This window comes from Gossypium hirsutum, chromosome D01 (assembly GCF_007990345.1).
Source record: "Gossypium hirsutum isolate 1008001.06 chromosome D01, Gossypium_hirsutum_v2.1, whole genome shotgun sequence".
NCBI lineage: Eukaryota > Viridiplantae > Streptophyta > Magnoliopsida > Malvales > Malvaceae > Gossypium > Gossypium hirsutum.
Window position 1 is genome coordinate 55,860,869 of NC_053437.1, and position 17,997 is coordinate 55,878,865.

General features: G+C 35.3%; 1 protein-coding gene across 2 annotated transcripts; it reads left to right on the plus strand.

Moving 5' to 3' along the window:
* The first annotated feature begins 6,697 nt into the window (after positions 1-6,697).
* LOC107922364 (probable protein phosphatase 2C 46) lies at positions 6,698-11,273 on the plus strand. Of its 2 annotated transcripts, none has more exons than XM_016852361.2 (5): positions 6,698-7,273; positions 7,807-8,249; positions 8,547-8,914; positions 9,833-10,069; positions 10,742-11,273. In XM_016852361.2, exons 2-5 carry the CDS (start codon positions 7,931-7,933, stop codon positions 10,994-10,996), a joined length of 1,179 nt encoding a protein of 392 aa, XP_016707850.1. In that variant the 5' UTR covers positions 6,698-7,273; positions 7,807-7,930; the 3' UTR covers positions 10,997-11,273. The 2 variants fall into 2 exon arrangements, with proteins under 2 accessions (XP_016707850.1, XP_016707851.1); XM_016852362.2 differs by lacking the exon at positions 6,698-7,273 and adding an exon at positions 7,444-7,574.
* Positions 11,274-17,997: the final 6,724 nt, after the last annotated feature.

The following is a 17,997-nucleotide window of genomic DNA, read 5'->3' on the forward strand; positions in this document are numbered from 1 at the left end:
AGAACAACACAAAAACAATCAATAATGGCATACTGCAGGTGTAATAGGTTGAGTTGTAATATTTTGTGTTACAATAGAACATTCATGTATTTTAAGGATCGAACCCAAGAGAGTTTTGGGGACAAAGTGATTCCTAAGCAACAAGCATGCAAATAGGAAGTCTAGTTAACTACTCACTAAGTATCATATTACAATAATTCATAGTCAAGAGTAAATTACACTAATCAGCTATCTAACACCAAATAGGACCAAATTAAAATAAGTAAAATTACACAAGTAATGATTCAAGAAACACAAGTGGTCGATTGCTTCCATGTTGTTGATTAGTCAGTGGATTAGGGATCTAAAAGGCTTAAACTTCTAATTGACTCAATTTTACCTCTTGGTCACCAATTTACCAAATTAGACGATTTAGTCTGGTTTATCTCTCGACCTCACCAAACTAACTCAGGCTAAACAAGTTAATGTTCAATAGGATCTCCTCTCAGTCTCACCTATCTATACATCCCTTAAAGGCATCAATTCTAAATTTTAAAGTTTATTCAATTTAGTCCTTTTTTACAATTTAATCCTTGTACCAAAACTAACCAAACAGCATTTCCATCAACCAACCACCAAAAATTTAGCTACTCGTCATCATTTCCATACAAGCACACTCCCACATACAATCAAAAAATACATTAAAAGTAAGCACAAAAAGAGGGTTAAAGAAATTTTAGAGTTTTCTTGATAGATGCTTGAAGAAAATGAACATGGCAACAATAGTGGTGGAAAATAACCACTAAAGTTCAATTTTTTATCTAAGAAAATGAAATGAAGCTGAGCTATAGTAATGATTAAGGATTAAACTGAAAATACAAATAGAGTTAGAGAACTAAAAGGCAAATAAAACCAAGCTACGATAAAAACTAACTAACTAACACCAAAAAAAAAAAAAGCTTAAACTAAACCATAGAAATGAAGAACTAAGACAACAAAAGACTAAAAAGAAAGGAAAGTAAAAAGTGGAACAACCTATTTAGTTCCAGCCAAAGTGCTTTTTAACTTATATTACAACCCAAAATTTGAACCAAATGCCCTTGGACTTTGTATTTTGAATGGTTGGTGTTGGATAAAAACTACTCTTACAGTCAATTTTTCTCTCATCAGGCATCGATATCAGGATACCAGGCTTGTGTTCAATACGCAGGCAGTATTGAAATGAGAGTCATGGGGGTTTGGGTGTTGTGTACCATACTTGGTATTGCGATATAATCGAATTTGCCTTAATTTCTTCATTCAGTATATTACGGGTACACAACTTCCATGGCTAGTGTCGGATACCTCCCTGAATATTCAAGTTGGGCCATTATCACTTCGTACACCAACTTAATGTAAGTCCCATGCACCTTTGGCCAATTTGTGTCTCAAAAGGGCATAAAATAAAAAAAAAATTATTAACAAACAAAAGCTAAAAATTGACAAAAGGTAGAAGAAAAAACAACCTAAAATTGCTTGAGAATAAGCTCCTCGAGTGTAATGGAGAGCCTATTTGACATACCAAATTACGACAAATCAATAATTGGTCTCAATGTTGCAAAAACCTATACTTCTTACCACACCATTAGAAAATCCTAACTTAGCTTGCCGTAAGCTTTAAACATATCAACTTTAAGTGCCACAAGATTCCCTTCCCTTACCTCTTTGATGAATGATATGAATGATTTCACCACCTAATATTACATTATCCATGACACTTTTCTCTTTAACAATGACATTTTGAAAAGGTCAAACCAAATCTTTCATCAACTTATTTTTAATAGTTAACAAGTGATAAGTGCCTCCATAATTTATGTATTTTAGGCTCTTATTTGCTTTAATTTTTATTGATCTTCAAGTAAAATATCATGTCTTAGCTTCATTTGCGGTAGTTAGTGTTACTTTTGCATACATTAGCTTTTTTTTTCTTTATTTCTACTCTGCATAAATATAAATTAAAATATTTCATGAAAATTTTCGTTTTAAAGAAATGTTAGCTCCGATTTTATGTCTAACTTATAAAAATGACCAAATTGAATAAAATAAAAAAGTTGAAGTTTCTAATTTGCTAAAAGTATCAAATAGTTATGGGATTCAAAATTTGAGGTCCTTATATGGAATTAGACCAATAAGTGGAGTTAGTAGATAAGTATATGATTCATCCATGGAAAATCTAATAAAGAAAAAGATTAAATTGGAAAGAAAAAGATGAAAAGATGATAAATTAATAAAATAATAAAAATCATCATTTTCATCATCTTTCCAAAATTAAATCCATGGAAGCTTAGCTAAGATAAGAGAGTTCAGCAAACTTTATTGGCTTAATTAGGTATGTATCCTTACCTGTTTTAATGATTTTTACATTCTGAGATCGTAATAGCTTAATCTAGCTTCTCGGGGATTAATTTAAGTTATCAAGTACAGGGTTTTTCCATGGATGAGTATGCATGAATATGAAATTTATTGTAGAAAATGAAGGTGTTGATAGTAACAACTTTGTACAGTGAATTTTGATGAATTATATTAGGGACTAATTGAAAAGATTAAAATTCAAGAAAAATTCTGATTTTTGTGAAATACATGGCTGTAATATTATATGTAAAAATTGGCTAGCTTGGAATAATGATTAAATTGCATGAATTTCATTTTCCGAGCCTAGGGACAAAATCATAATTAATCAAAAGTATAGGGGCAAAACGATAATTTTGCCTAATATGTGAGTTAGAAGGAGTTGAATGTGAATTTTATTAAATTGAATTAAATTTACTCGTATAGATCCGGATAGACCTAGTTCGGAATTGGATCGGGGAAAACAAAAAGCATCGGAATAGTAGTCTATGAACACGAACATTGTCGAGGTAAGTTCGTGTAACTAAATTGAGAATTTATATGGGTTAATTGAATTGCATGTATGTGTTTGTATTATTGTTATGTATATGAAATTGACTATAGATCTGACAAAGCCCGATAAATGTCAAGTCTCGTTTGAATAAATGAAAATTCGATGGATACATGATTTCTCGTATTGGTTGTGGTTCTGCATATGTTGCGGACACACCACAGCTCAAAAGAGCGTCCCGTTATAAGCCCTCTCAAGCTTCCCGTTATATAGTTCTTGCGAGTTTCCCTTTAATAGCTTTTCGGAGCATCCCGATTAGTTGTGACTCTACATGTGTTGTAGACACACCACATCTCTTATGAGCATCCCATTATATGGCTCTCCGTGAGTTTCCCGATTAAAACTCTTTATGAGCTTCCTAATTAATGGCTCCCCAGAGTTTCCGATATGGCTCGCTTGAACTTCCCGATATATGGCTATTCGGAGCTTCCCGTTAATGGCTCTTCAGAGCTACCCATTATTGGCCCACATGAGCTTCCTAAATATGGCTCTTATGAGCTTCCCGTTATACAGCCCGAATAAGCTTCCTGTTACATAGCTCATAAGCGCTTCCCGTTATATGGCTTGAGAGAGTGCTTCCTGTTTATGTGCTCGTATGAGCATTCTCGAATATGAATTGACGAATTTCAGATTTGTACACTTCTTATGTACTACTCGTTTATCGATCGATATTATAAATGATTCAACGAGTAAAATCCTGATATGAGAACATATGAATTCAAAATGAATAGTTACCTGTATATATATATGAAATACATGGAACTTGACTTTTGATGAGCTCATCCTTATTCTTGATATTCACATGAAATAAATAACTAACATGTTTGGTGAGATTATGTGCTTAGGCTTTTGTCCAAGTTGTTTGGAACGTGTTTGTATGTTTACCGTAAATGTAAATGAATGGTAAGATAATTTCCGTCATACGAACTTACTAAGCATTAATTGCTTACTCTATTTTATTTCATCTGTTTTATAGTATTCAGAGGCTCGTAAAGGTTGGAAGTTGGTCGAAGCTACATCACCCTATCCTCAGCTCATTTTGGTATAAATAACGAACTTTCTTTTGAGTATAATGGCATGTATAGGCTAAAGTGGTCAAGGATGGAATGTATGTGTTTAGTTGGAATTAGCCATTGGTATGGCTTGTAAATGGTATGTTTTGATATATAGAATGGTCTTAATATGCTTAATGTGTGTTTGAAATGGATGATTAAGATTAATGAAAACCATATAGGCATATTGGTTATGATAGTAAGATTGATAAAATATGCTTATATATAATATGGCATTTGGTAAGTATAGATGCTGAACATATGTGTTGATATGTCTTATATAAAAATTATTTTGGCTTGATTTGAATGATTTATGTGGATTGAGAATGTGTTTAAATGTTAATGTAGGTGGAAGACAAGTTTGGGTGAGAAATAAGGCTTGGAAATGACCTTAATTTATCCACACGGGCAGAGACACAGGCGTGTGTCTCAGTCGTGTGTGACACACGGCCGTGTGCACGGGCGTGTGGTTCGGCCGTGTGTCCCCTACATCTTTAAAATTTTAAAACAGAATGCTCAGGTATTTTTACACGGGCAGAGACACAAGCGTGTGTCTCAGCCGTGTGTAGCACACGGCCTAGCACATAGGCGTATGGCTTGGCTATGTGACCCAAGTTAGTAACCACCCTAATTTGGACACGGGCTGGGACACGGCCGTGTGCCCCTTTTTTGAGTGCCCACACGGCCTAGGACACGGACATGTCTCTTGGCTGTGTGAGCCACACGACCTAGCCACATGGGCGTATGTCCCCTGCATCTAGGAAAAATTTTGAAATTTTGTGAAAAATTCTCTGAGTTCCCGGTTTAGTCCTGACTTGTTTTAAATACATGTTTTGGACCTCAAGGACCCATTTAAGGGACAATATGATTGATTTCGGATAGGAATAGTAAATAATATGAATTAACTGTATTTGTTCTGTAAACTTTGGTAATGCTTTATAACCCTATTTCTGTGACATATATGAGTTAGGAGTGTTACACAAAATACTTGCGCCCCAACGCAAAATTGCACAACTTAATGCCCAGACTTAGCGCCCCAACCCAAACGCAATGCTCTAGCACAATGCCTTCGCGTGCCTCAACGCAAAGACCTTGTGAGCCCCAACATTGTGATGCCAAGCCACTGTGTCAATACTTGCATACCATGGAATTTCACGCCATTTTGATTTCAGACTCAAGGTTATTTTTGTCCTTTTTCAAATATTAGAGTCCAAGCAAATATTGTAGCCTAATTTAGGCCAAATAGACTTTATAAATAGGATATTTTTTTAGGGTTAGACAACTTTTCTTCCGTTAACTTTTAGCTTATTGCAACTTATTGTTTTTTGTGTTTTTCTTATTCTATGAATTGTTAAACCCTATTTTCCAGTCAAAGGAATTTCAAAGTTATGATTCTACAAAGCTTGTGACATTTAAGTGTTCTTAATCTTTTCTTTGTTCTTTGGTATTTGCATGTCTTTTGATTTAATTACAAACATACAAGTTTGTTGAATATAGGGCTCGTATTCAATTGCTTAGAATATTTACCTTGTCAGAATTATTAAATCCATAATTATTCAATTTATTCTAATACTTGTGATGAGCAGCATAGGTAGGTATGACGAAGATATGCATTCTATGTTGTGTAGGCATGCGATATAACTTAAATAATCTTATTTGTGTGTTTGTTGGTTAGAATTGAATCTCTTTCATTCTTAATGCTATCGATAGATTAAATCCTAAGCATTTATTATAGGGTTATTTATCGATAAGAGAAATAATTAATGTCGTTCATCTTGACTATCGAGAATGTAAAAAGAGATCGATGGTTACTAGACATTAGTTGGTAACTATAACCAATTAATTAAAGAATACTAAAATTATATTTACATTAATGATTAAATTCATGAATCAAATGAAAATTTTACCTTTGGTTGTAGTTTCATATTATTTACTTTACCTCAACTTTTGATTATTATTTTTTGTTAAGTTTTAATTTTAGTTTTCTTTAAAAAGAAACCTTCGTCTTATTTATTAGAATTATCATTGGTCTATATGGATATGACACTTCTCACTGCTATTTTTAAGTTTATTTTTTAGTATGAATTATTTTCAGTGGTCTTGATAACTGTACAAATTTTTGCGATGCTGCTGGTGCAGGACTGCGTTGCAGTTCGATTTCTTGAGTGCCTCGACGTGCACAATGCACACCCCATCACCTTGAAGTCCCTTCTCTCAAGGAGTAATGACGATCGTGCCACAACACAAACTTTACACCTCAAAATTCAAAGCCTGCACACCTCGACACAAGATCTGGTGCCCCATCACCACTGATCTCCTTGGCCTCGATGTTTGGCAACGCCATTATTCGCGCCCCGACACCCTCGACTCTACACCCTAGCATCATGCTCCTTGCACGATGTAGATGAAAGAAAAACCTTTATTATTAAGAAAATATTAATTAAAGATTTTTAAACAATTGAATCATAAGTAGAATGTAACTCTTAAATGGATCTAATTCGTATTAGATCGGATCAATTTAGATAAAATCAATTTGAGTTTTAAGATGATTGTGTTGAGGCGTGAGTTTTTTAGTAGTTTCAAATATTTCAGATTTTCGCGTTTAACGTCTTAATAATCAAAACCGATTTAATTAAATTTAGATTCCAACATATGGAAACAGATTTTTGAAATCCTATCAACATTGATAGGTCTATTTATACCGTGGAACATTAATATATTGAAGAAAATGAACAGATCTCCCATGAACTTGATTGACTCCCTTGCTCTCAACTCATATGAAGCTTCTCTCTTTTGAGTTTGGAGTTAATATCTTTTTTTCTATTTTCCGTCTCTTTTACCGTAGAGGTGTGGAGCCCAAAAATGGACCTCTGCTTTGCTGGCTTCAAGCTCGCCATTGTTGGTTTTTTATGGGTTTTGTCTGCTGAGAATTAGAGGGATAAAAAAAAAGAAAGAAAGAAAGAGGAGAGGAGAAAAAGGAAAGAAAGAGATTTTATATTTTTTAAGTTGTTGGGGCCAAACCCCAAATCTTTCATATAAAATGACTTCTCCTTTTGAAGAATGACGAAAAAAGAAAAAGAAAAACTCGCCCCTTTCGTTTTTCTGTTATGTTCTTTTCTTCTTCTACTTCAATTATCTCAACACTAGTTGAAACAATCCAATCCAAACCAAACCAAACCAAACCAAATCAAAAGCCAAAACCCAAATCCGAACTTCTTTTTTCCTTCTCTTTGATGTGATTGATCCATAGATCTGTTGATTCTGGTTTCAAGCATAAACCGAAGTGGTCAAAGAAAAAAAAAGGGTAAGCTTCTTTTTCATATTAATTTTTTAATATTTAGTGTGGGAATTATGAGTGGAATTGTGATTACTAATGGGTCGTTTAAGGGATATGTGAAACACAGTTGTTTTAAAGTTCTCAATGTGAAACATTAGACCTTCTGGATATTCTAATGCCTGACCAAACTACTTTGAATAAAGAAAGAAAAAAAAAAGTGAGCTTTGACCGATTCTGTTGTTTTTAAAAACCCTTCATGTGTTTGTTGATTTTTCCAGCAAAGTTACGGTCATGGCTTTCCTCTTTTAAACTAAAACAATTTAAGAAGGTAGCTTCTTGTACATCATTTATTGGTCTACTACTGCTAGCCGTTGATTATATTGTTATCAAGTTTATTGTATTATCTGATTGATGCTCTTTACTATTCCTTGAGGCTTCAGCAGTAGGAGAAAATACTAACTTCTACTTTAGGTTTCCTTGATTTAGCTGCTTTTGAGTCGTAATTTTACATTGCAGTACTGTTAACTTTTTGGCGTGCTTTCTTGTTTATGTTGCTGTAGTGTTCCATTATTGTGTCAAGAAGCAAAGGAGCTAAGGCTCACGGGTCAGGTTTCTAGGTCCTAGTTGTATTCAGTGCTCATTTAAATGTGGAGAATTTGGAGGGTTTTTTGGAGGAGATGAGGGATGTTATCTGGGTTTATGAACTTCTTGAGGGCCTGTTTTCGGCCGAGGTCGGATCGATATGTTCACTCAAGTTCGGATGCTGGAGGTTGCCAGGATGGGCTTTTGTGGTACAAGGACACAGGGCAACACTTCAATGGTGAGTTCTCGATGGCAGTGGTTCAGGCCAATAATTTACTTGAGGATCAGAGCCAGCTTGAGTCTGGGGGTTTGAGTTCACATGAGTGTGGTCCCTATGGTACTTTTGTTGGTGTATATGATGGGCATGGGGGCCCTGAGACTTCACGTTACATCAATGATCATCTCTTTCAACATCTCAAGCGTAAGTACAATGTCTTTGCTAGGGTTAAATTCTTTTAAGCTCTATTTACCGATTAAGTAGATGAAAGAAATATTAAATAAGCAATTGTTTTGGATAGAGTTAAAGGATTGAAGGAATTACGTGAACTTGTTGGTGTTTTTGTTCCAAGTCCAAACAGTTATAGGTTCCTAAGTGTCATTTTGTTATGTTGTGCTTCACTGCTGAACTTTAGCTGCGGAGCCTGGTGTTTATCATTTATTTATTTATTGCTCTTCTGTTTGGTGATATTTGCTATTCATGTGACACTTATATGCTCAGGGTTCACCTCAGAGCAACAGACAATGTCAGTTGACGTGATACGAAAAGCTTATCAAGCAACAGAAGAGGGTTTTTTGTCTCTCGTTACCAGACAATGGCCTATGAACCCACAAATTGCTGCTGTTGGATCCTGCTGCCTGGTTGGTGTTATCTGTGGTGGAACCCTTTATGTTGCCAACCTCGGTGATTCCCGTGCTGTTCTGGGGAGAGCTGTGAAAGCAACGGGAGAGGTTCTAGCCATTCAGCTCTCGGCTGAGCATAATGCATGTATAGAATCTGTGAGACAGGAGCTGCAATCATTGCACCCTGATGACTCGCAAATTGTAGTTTTGAAGCACAATGTGTGGCGTGTAAAAGGTCTCATACAGGTATTTCACTATGCTAACAATTTTTATTTTGAGTAGTTACTTAACTGCTACTATTGTCAGATAATAACATCAATTTCTAAACTGCAACACTTGTTCATAGGTGTGATAAGTGGTTGGGGAAAAAATAGAATTGAGACTTGCTTCTAATTGTGGCTTATGTATCATTTGTCTACAAGGTGCTTTCTTTGTGCCACTTTCATTCATCTGTGCTGCAGATGCTAGAGATTTTTGAACCAGTTCTTGTCCAAATTGAGCACTATAGAGCATACTACTAATGAACATTTCAAAAGTTCGTCTGAGCTAGCTTGATTGTTCTTGATTCTTAGGGAAGAAGCATGAACCTGGGAAAGTGATCATCTGCTTACGCTTACTTTTTAAAATAAGAACTGAAAACAGGTCTTTTAGTGTTCCTGGATCAAGAATCTATTTTATGGTTGCAATTTGAAGGCAACATTCATGGGAAAGAAGGGGTTTGATCTTTTAGAAAGAAAGAGTCATATCACCTGCATGATATCTTCTCCTCCTATCAGATAAATATTGGGTGGAAGGATGTCCACTATAATTTATTGATTCCAGTCAGATGCATGGATTTATCTGCAAAGCTAAAAGAGAGAAGGGAAATGGGAAACTTTGGTAATTGGCAAAGATTATAGGAAGGGATAAGTAGTGCTACTGGCTGTTGCCAAAAAGTTATGCAATAAAAATTTTTTTTTTGGACTGTGTGTTGTGCATGGTTGTTATTGATATTGCATGTATCCATATATTCCAAGTCAAGCACTAAAATAGTGCATGCTATCTGTCTAGGAATTCAGAATTGTAATTGTGTTTATATGGTTTTCCATGGTCTGTTATGCCTCTGATTCCCCCTCCCCGTTCTTTTTGTTGAGAGTTTTAATGATAGAATTCTAAACCTTTCAGATATCCAAATCTATTGGTGATGTATATTTAAAAAAGGCTGAGTTCAACAGGGAGCCTTTGTACCCTAAATTCCGCCTCCGTGAACCTTTCAAAAAGCCGATATTGAGCGCAGACCCATCAATAACAGTGCACCAGCTGCAGCCACATGATCAGTTTGTGATATTTGCATCTGATGGGCTGTGGGAGCACCTAAGCAATCAAGAAGCTGTTGATATAGTTCAGAATCATTCACGAAGTGTAAGTTTATGCCTCAATATTTTATGTCATCTATCTTGTTATGAGCACTACTCTTTTCTCTCATCCCTCTGAAAATGTCATTTGCTTAGAGTATGAAAGTCTTTTCTATTTGGTTGCTGATTATAGATTATAGAATATAGAAAGTTAATGAAGCTTTGATCGTTTATCTTGAGAATACTTCCTTTGTCGCATGAGCTGTGGCATTTTGCAGCTGCTGCTCATTCACTAATTTTCCTTTCTGTTATTGCCACTTGACAATTACAATTTTAATCCAAAAGCAAAATACTTCAATTGTGACAAATCATCCAGTGGAACACAGCCACCCTACTCCACATTCTATTCAATCTTAGACTAACTGACCAACTATGAATGGTGATATGCTCCATAAGGAATATGTTTCTTTACTTCTTGGGTAGTTATTAGCGCATGTTGGACAAGTGACTTGCACGCATGCATACACAAATGGATGCTCATGCAGGGAGGAGACATGATTTTACTTTTTCCTCTCAGTTGTTTGTTTATTTTGGTTTTATTTCTTTTTCGGAATTTCAGGTATAATTTCATTGATAAATGTTGCATATGCATCATATCGGTGACATCAAGTTTATCTTAAGGGTAACAAAAGAACAGAATTTGTTTTTGTAACTTTTGTTGCCTTTGGACTTCATGCAGGGAATTGCAAGGAGGCTGGTGAAAACTGCTCTACAAGAAGCAGCAAAGAAAAGAGAAATGAGGTATTCTGACTTGAAGAAAATTGACCGTGGTGTCCGTCGCCATTTCCATGACGACATCACCGTAATTGTGGTGTTTCTTAACTCAAACCTCGTGAGCAAGGCCTCCTCTGTTAAGGGTCCTAATCTATCTGTTCGAGGGGGAGGAGTTACCTTACCTCCTCGTACTCTGGCTCCTTGTGCCATGCCAGTCTAATCTGGCAGTACCTGATCATATGCCGTATTGCATGTTTTTCATGTTGTATCATTTTCTTATGTGAATACCAGGTAGCTTCCAAAAGCGATGCAAGCCTTCGATTCTTTAATGTACACTGTAACACTTTACTGGAAACTCATACTTGCATTTTGCATCTGCGTGGGAACACCTAAAAAGAGAACTAGAAAGGAGTACAAGGTACAAGATGACAATGATTGTAGTTAATTACTTGGGGTAGTTCCCTCAAGTCTTTATATAATAGTTTCCTTTTGATCTTTATCTGGTGCATTCCACTCTTTGCTGGACCTTTAATAAGACAAATGGCCGACACCTAGTTTCTTACTGGATCTTAATGGTAGCTAAAAACAGAAAAAACCATAAGGAATGGATGATAATAAAATACACTATTAAACAACTTGAATGTTGATCTGTAATAGACCTGGCATGTTGTACGTACCTGCTGCTTACAGTGTTGCATTGTGCAAAGGTTGTGAGATTGGGTGAGGCAGGTCGAGGTTATTACATCACTGCACCTGGCTGGGGTGGAACTAGTCTGTGAGGAACAATTCCATGTTTCATCTCAGGGTTCCTAATCCGAATTTTAGCTGTTCAGGCTTACATGGTTGTCGGCTGGTTACCCAGTTTGTCACCTAATACTATATCATTAATCCAGTAGTGGTGGTTCTATTCTTCCTGGTCGATAAACTTTAGCTGCGTATTAACAAAAGAAAACCGAAGTTTATTTCTATTAATTCATATAATCACTTTTGGAAAAAAATAACTTAAGTCTCTTAATTTTTGTACCTTAAATTTATAAAGAAAATTTTAAAACAATGGTTGTTGGGACATGAATTGAAACCAGGTTGAGGTTGTCCAAGGTTTTTTAACTCTCTTACTCTCTGCTCCATTGGAAACCCAAAATAAAAAGCCCTTCAACTCTCTTTGACTGGTGTCGTTACGTTTTTTATTTCTTGACATTCAATCTAATCCAACTCTAGATTCTTGTTCTATTCAAAGGGAGAATACAATATTTTTGGGGCAAACCAAACTTGAGGTATTGAAAATGGAGGAAGTAGGCAATTCCCGAGGTGAGGAATAGTGGCTTTTTTCCCTCAACATTTGTCAGATTGTGTCAAGCCATTTTCTCGCTAAACCCACACCAAATAGCCCCTTCACATTATTTATTAGTCCTTCCAACCCTACACTATGGCTCCATTCTCAAAGCCATTGAGCCTTCATCTTCAGCATCAAACAATAAACAAAGCCAAAACCCACCAAAACACCACTAACACAAACCCCTTTGCATTTGCAACTGCTCCTCAACTAAGGTTTCATGTAAACTAAAAACCTGTAATTTGGCAATTGCAGTGGGTGACAAACACAGACTAAAAGTGAGTTACATATAGAGTTTGTGTGTTAGGATTGCGCAAACTACTATATACTTTGACTTGAAATGGAATATTGAGATTTGATTCTTTTATCTCTAGAGGACTTTTGAGGCCTTTCCCCATGATCCTTGGGGTGCATTTTCTCAGCTGAATTTTCAGCATTGTCCTCTGTACTGAAACCCAAGAATCTTATGAATAATATTTTGTTAAGTACATTAATTCTCAAACTTAAACTTGGATATTTGCAAACATATGAGGATTTGTTTTCCTTTCACAAAAAGGGAAAACAGTAGAGTGAAGCTGATGCCACATTGTAGAACACCGGCTAATTATAACCTGCAACTTCATGTGGAATTGTCAGTAGTTTCTGGCATATCATATAATTCATTTATGGACCAAACAAGAACCTTCTTTTTCTAAACATCACCACTCAGAACTCCAAATCCTTGCAAAAATATAATGCTATTCACCTATTGCCAAATATAATCTCAGTTAAAGAAAGGGAAAGGCAGTCTAAAAATCTTCGAAGATAACAGATTTATCCATATTAGTAAAGACAATGACATTCAAGCTTAAACCTTTCTGCTTTTGTAATTTCCCCCACTTAACAACTCATTAAAGACTTTAAACAAGTAATACAATTAACCTAATGATATTAGAGAGATTGTATAATCTGAATACACTACAAAAGTAATTTAAGCTCAACATAAGCATAATATAATACAAAATATATTACATACTTCCAAGCAAAAGACAACTCTCTTTCCTTTCTCTAGGGTGTTTGCAGTGGTGTTGATACGGGGTTGCGCGCGGACCAAGATCGAGTTGCCAAGTCACGAGAAACTCCTACGAAAACCCTAAACAATTAGATCTGAAACGAAACAGAAAATTAAAAGATTAGATTTTTGAATTTTCAGATCTGAAATAAAATCCCCAAATCAGCAAAGAATCAAATTGAGAATAGAAATAAGTGTTAGGGTTCTTGAAACCCTCAAGGAGATTGTGATTCTGCCCAATTGAACACCAAGATAGTTTTCCCCAAATTTCGACAATCTAATTTCACCCAAAAAGAGTATGGAAAAACCCTAGAAATTGGGGATTTTTGGGCTAATTCCTTAAGATAGAAAAAAGGCTGAAAACACAATAAGAACAGAAAATAGATTAGATAATGATTCAGCACAAGTAGAAATAAAAAAAGAATTGACAGTAAGAAATTAAAAGATAAGTCCTAAGAAGCCTTGAAATCTCGAAAGATCTCACAACTCCCTTCAAACGGCTCTAATCTCCCCTCCAAAGAATATCAATGGCAAGAAGAAGGTTGAAGATGGCTCCCACAATCAAAAAGATTGTTAAAACAACTTCTAAAGAAAACTCAAGAGAAAATCCTTAAAGAACTCAAAGAGAATTTTCACTCAAATCAAATCTGAAATTTTCAATGTAATTGTAATGTAATGTAGGGTGGCTGGTCAAGCCATATAAATAGGCCTTTCAAATGTTTTCCTAATTTAATTAGAACACTAAAACTAAAACTAAAAAAAATCCTAATTATTTTAATATAGAAATTCGGCCAAGGGTCTTTTATTTGGGACTCTTGGACTGAATATAAAAATTTAAACTAAGTAAAATAAATAAATAAATAAATAAAAATAAAACTTTACAACTTGGGCCACTTTGACAATTTGGCCTGATTTTCAACTAAGTATGGGTGGATTTCTTGATTGGGCTTGGAATCTTCTTATTGGGCCTTGCCCTCAAGAATTTAGGCTTTTGTGACTCGTATCATTCCCCCCTTCCTCAAAAAGATTCGTCCTCGAATCTAAAAAATCAAATGAACTCGACTTTCCTCTATCGAACGGGACTAATGGCAATTGAGTCCACTGAGAAGAATAGCCATGAGATAGTAAATAGCAACGGAAATAAGCTTGTAGTCCAATCATAAGCATAATAGAACAGGTATAACGCATGTGAATGGACAGATTCAGATTACCATGCAAACAATCTAATTTACTCACCACTGCCTCGTCAAATATTTGAAACAAAGATGGACATGTTTTAAGGCATTCAGTCGTCTCACATTGTTCCCACAAACCATGAATAAATTGCGAGTAATAAATCAAATGGTAAACATAATCGTCACAAGTAGGTATTTGAAAAGATTCACATGGTTCACAGAGTTGCATAATCATACCATGCATTAATCGACGATCTATAGATTCACTCACACATGCATTATCAAAAACAAGAATCTTTTTATCAACTATCAAAACAGATAGATCATCAACAAATAAAATAGGACAGTCAAGCACGTTTCGATCTAAGTGTTCATCAACACGATCTTTATCACTATCCGAGGAGTACAAAAGTGTTTCAAAGGTTTCAAGCATCTTACCTCGATAAGCAGAAGAATAAGGGTCAATTTTACCTTTTTCATTTAAAACAAACCTTTGCTCATCGGGGGCATAGTGTAGTCGAATCTTCATTGTTGAGTTAACGTTTGTCAAATGGAACTCAAACTTCATGTACAACCACATAAACTGTTTAAGGCACGAATATAAATTGAAAACAAATTTGGAAAATTTCGTTACCTTATTCTCCAAAACAGATTTGGACAAATTCAAGGATTTTACACAAGGTAAATCAAGAGAATAACAAATCACGCTTCTTTTCGTAATGACTTTATCAACCACAATCGAAGAGTAACAATTAATCGGATCAAAATGAGGGGATCTTTTAAGAACTAAGTCACCAAAAGTTTTATCAATAATTTTCAAATCTGCACTGGACTCGATTTCTAAAATTTCCTTACCTCGCTTACCTTCGGGATCATGTAGTGTGATTTCATCTTTGCTTAAGTTGATCGTATGAAAGCGTCTTTCATTTGAGAGGTATTGAAGTTGAAAGTTATCTTTCGATCTTTCGGGAACCTGAAAAGTAGCAACACAAGAAAAATTCATATCTTGGTTAGTGGAAACATTCCTCACTACCCTTTCCACGTCTTTTTCTTTTGTTTCTTTTTCTAATTCTTTTTCTCTTCTTTCTTCAATTTCTTTTTCACTCTCAATCTCTTTTTGCTCTTTTTCATTCTCTTTTTCTTTTTCCTCACTTGTTTTAACAGAATTTTTCAGTTTGATTTGGTCCTCATGGACTTGTTCCAGAGTGAGCGGCACTAAGGTGAGTTTCTTTCCTTGATGCTTGAAAGAATACCTATTGGTACGACCATCGTGAGTGACTTTTCGATCCAGTTGCCACGGTTCTCCTAGCAACAAATGGCAGGCTTGAATAGGCATTACGTCGCACACAACTTCGTCTTGATACTTACCGATAGAAAAGGCGATGCGCACTTGTTGAGTGACCCTAAATTGGCCTTCGTTGCTAAGCCCTTGTAGTTGATAAGGTTGTGGATGCTTGGTAGTGGTTAAGCAAAGCTTTTCCACCATCGTCGTGCTGGCTATGTTCGAGCAACTTTCACCATCAATAATAACTCTACAAAGCTTACCTTGCACGTGGCAGCGAGTATGAAAGAGATGTTCTCGTTGCTGCTCGCTCTTTGGTTTTGCCAAAGATGATTGTCCATGATCATGACAATCATCATCCATTCTAGGGACACGTTGAGGGTTGCACCTATGGGGCTGGTTATCCCTATCTTCCTTAATTGGATCTCGATATTGATGTTTTTGATTCACTCGTACCTCATTCAAAGTAGTATTCAATGCTTGAAGTGTAGCATTTATTTGTGTGATTGCAGCAGTATGTCTGTCTAACTGTTGTTGGACTTTCATAAGTGCATCATTATTATCACCTTTAGACATCTTCAAAACCTGTAAAAAATAAACACTCAACACTCAAAAATAAAAGTTAGCAAACCTCACCATTAATCACTCAAAAGAAAAATCAAATTCTCAATGAGGTCGAATTCAATCTTGTGAGTTCTTTATCAGAGTTTATATCAACCAATTAGAGAGTGTGAACCAAACTACCAAAGAATCCTAATTTGCACTAGGATGCCAAAAACTGACGAGACACCAATTGATTCGTGTTGCACCGAGGAAGAATTGGGCACACGTTTAAATCCTACTAACACAAAAAACAAGAAGGTGTTAGATATTGTAAAGGGAGAATAAAAAGCAAACAAATGAAAACCTACAGCTAAGAATCAATAAAAATTGTTGAAAACAGAAAACCCGAAAAACTGCGGAGTAACTTGACAATTTCGTTCGAGGTGTTCCCGATCTCAAAAAATCACAAAATTAAATCTGGAATGTCTTCAAATATTGAATTTTTGATCTGGAAAATTTGGGCACCAAATTCAACCCGCTGAATATTTTTTAATTTTTTATTGGATTTCGTATTTTTTCAATTTTTTGACTTTTTCGACTTATTTTTTTGCGGGAAATATTTTTTTATATTCAATAACAGTGCCAAAAATATGTATGTAAAATTTCAGATCAATCAGAAAACGTTTACCCACTCAAATGAATTTTTTTTCGAAAATTTTTTCTGGGTAAAACTGCTGTTTGTAATTTAAAAAATAGAGATCAGTTTAGAAATCAACCAAGAACACCCAAAACGCCCAAAATCTGATACCAAATGATACGGGGTTGCGCGCGGACCAAGATCGAGTTGCCAAGTCACGAGAAACTCCTACGAAAACCCTAAACAATTAGATCTGAAACGAAACAGAAAATTAAAAGATTAGATTTTTTAATTTTCAGATCTGAAATAAAATCCCCAAATCAGCAAAGAATCAAATTGAGAATAGAAATAAGTGTTAGGGTTCTTGAAACCCTCAAGGAGATTGTGATTCTGCCCAATTGAACACCAAGATAGTTTTCCCCAAATTTCGACAATCTAATTTCACCCAAAAAGAGTATGGAAAAACCCTAGAAATTGAGGATTTTTGGGCTGATTCCTTAAGATAGAAAAAAGGCTGAAAACACAATAAGAACAGAAAATAGATTAGATAATGATTCAGCACAAGTAGAAATAAAGAAAGAATTGACAGTAAGAAATTAAAAGATAAGTCCTAAGAAGCCTTGAAATCTCGAAAGATCTCACAACTCCCTTCAAACGGCTCTAATCTCCCCTCCAAAGAATATCAATGGCAAGAAGAAGGTTGAAGATGGCTTCCACAATCAAAAAGATTGTTAAAACAACTTCTAAAGAAAACTCAAGAGAAAATCCTTAAAGAACTCAAAGAGAATTTTCACTCAAATCAAATCTGAAATTTTCAATGTAATTGTAATGTAATGTAGGGTGGCTGGTCAAGCCATATAAATAGGCCTTTCAAATGTTTTCCTAATTTAATTAGAACACTAAAACTAAAACTAAAAAAAATCCTAATTATTTTAATATGGAAATTCGGCCAAGGGTCTTTTATTTGGGACTCTTGGACTGAATATAAAAATTTAAACTAAGTAAAATAAATAAATAAATAAATAAAAATAAAACTTTACAACTTGGGCCACTTTGACAATTTGGCCTGATTTTCAACTAAGTATGGGTGGATTTTTTGATTGGGCTTGGAATCTTCTTATTGGGCCTTGCCCTCAAAAATTTAGGCTTTTGTGACTCGTATCAGGTGTGGTCACCATCCTTTAACTAGAGTACAGTTGA

Coding starts and splice junctions, on each gene's coding strand:
- LOC107922364 (XM_016852361.2), top strand. CDS start 7,931: ATGTTATCTGGGTTTATGAACTTCTTGAGGGCCTGTTTTCGGCCGAGG. Junction 8,250..8,546: donor TCTCTTTCAACATCTCAAGC/GTAAGTACAATG, acceptor TTATATGCTCAG/GGTTCACCTCAGAGCAACAG. Junction 10,070..10,741: donor TTCAGAATCATTCACGAAGT/GTAAGTTTATGC, acceptor GACTTCATGCAG/GGAATTGCAAGGAGGCTGGT.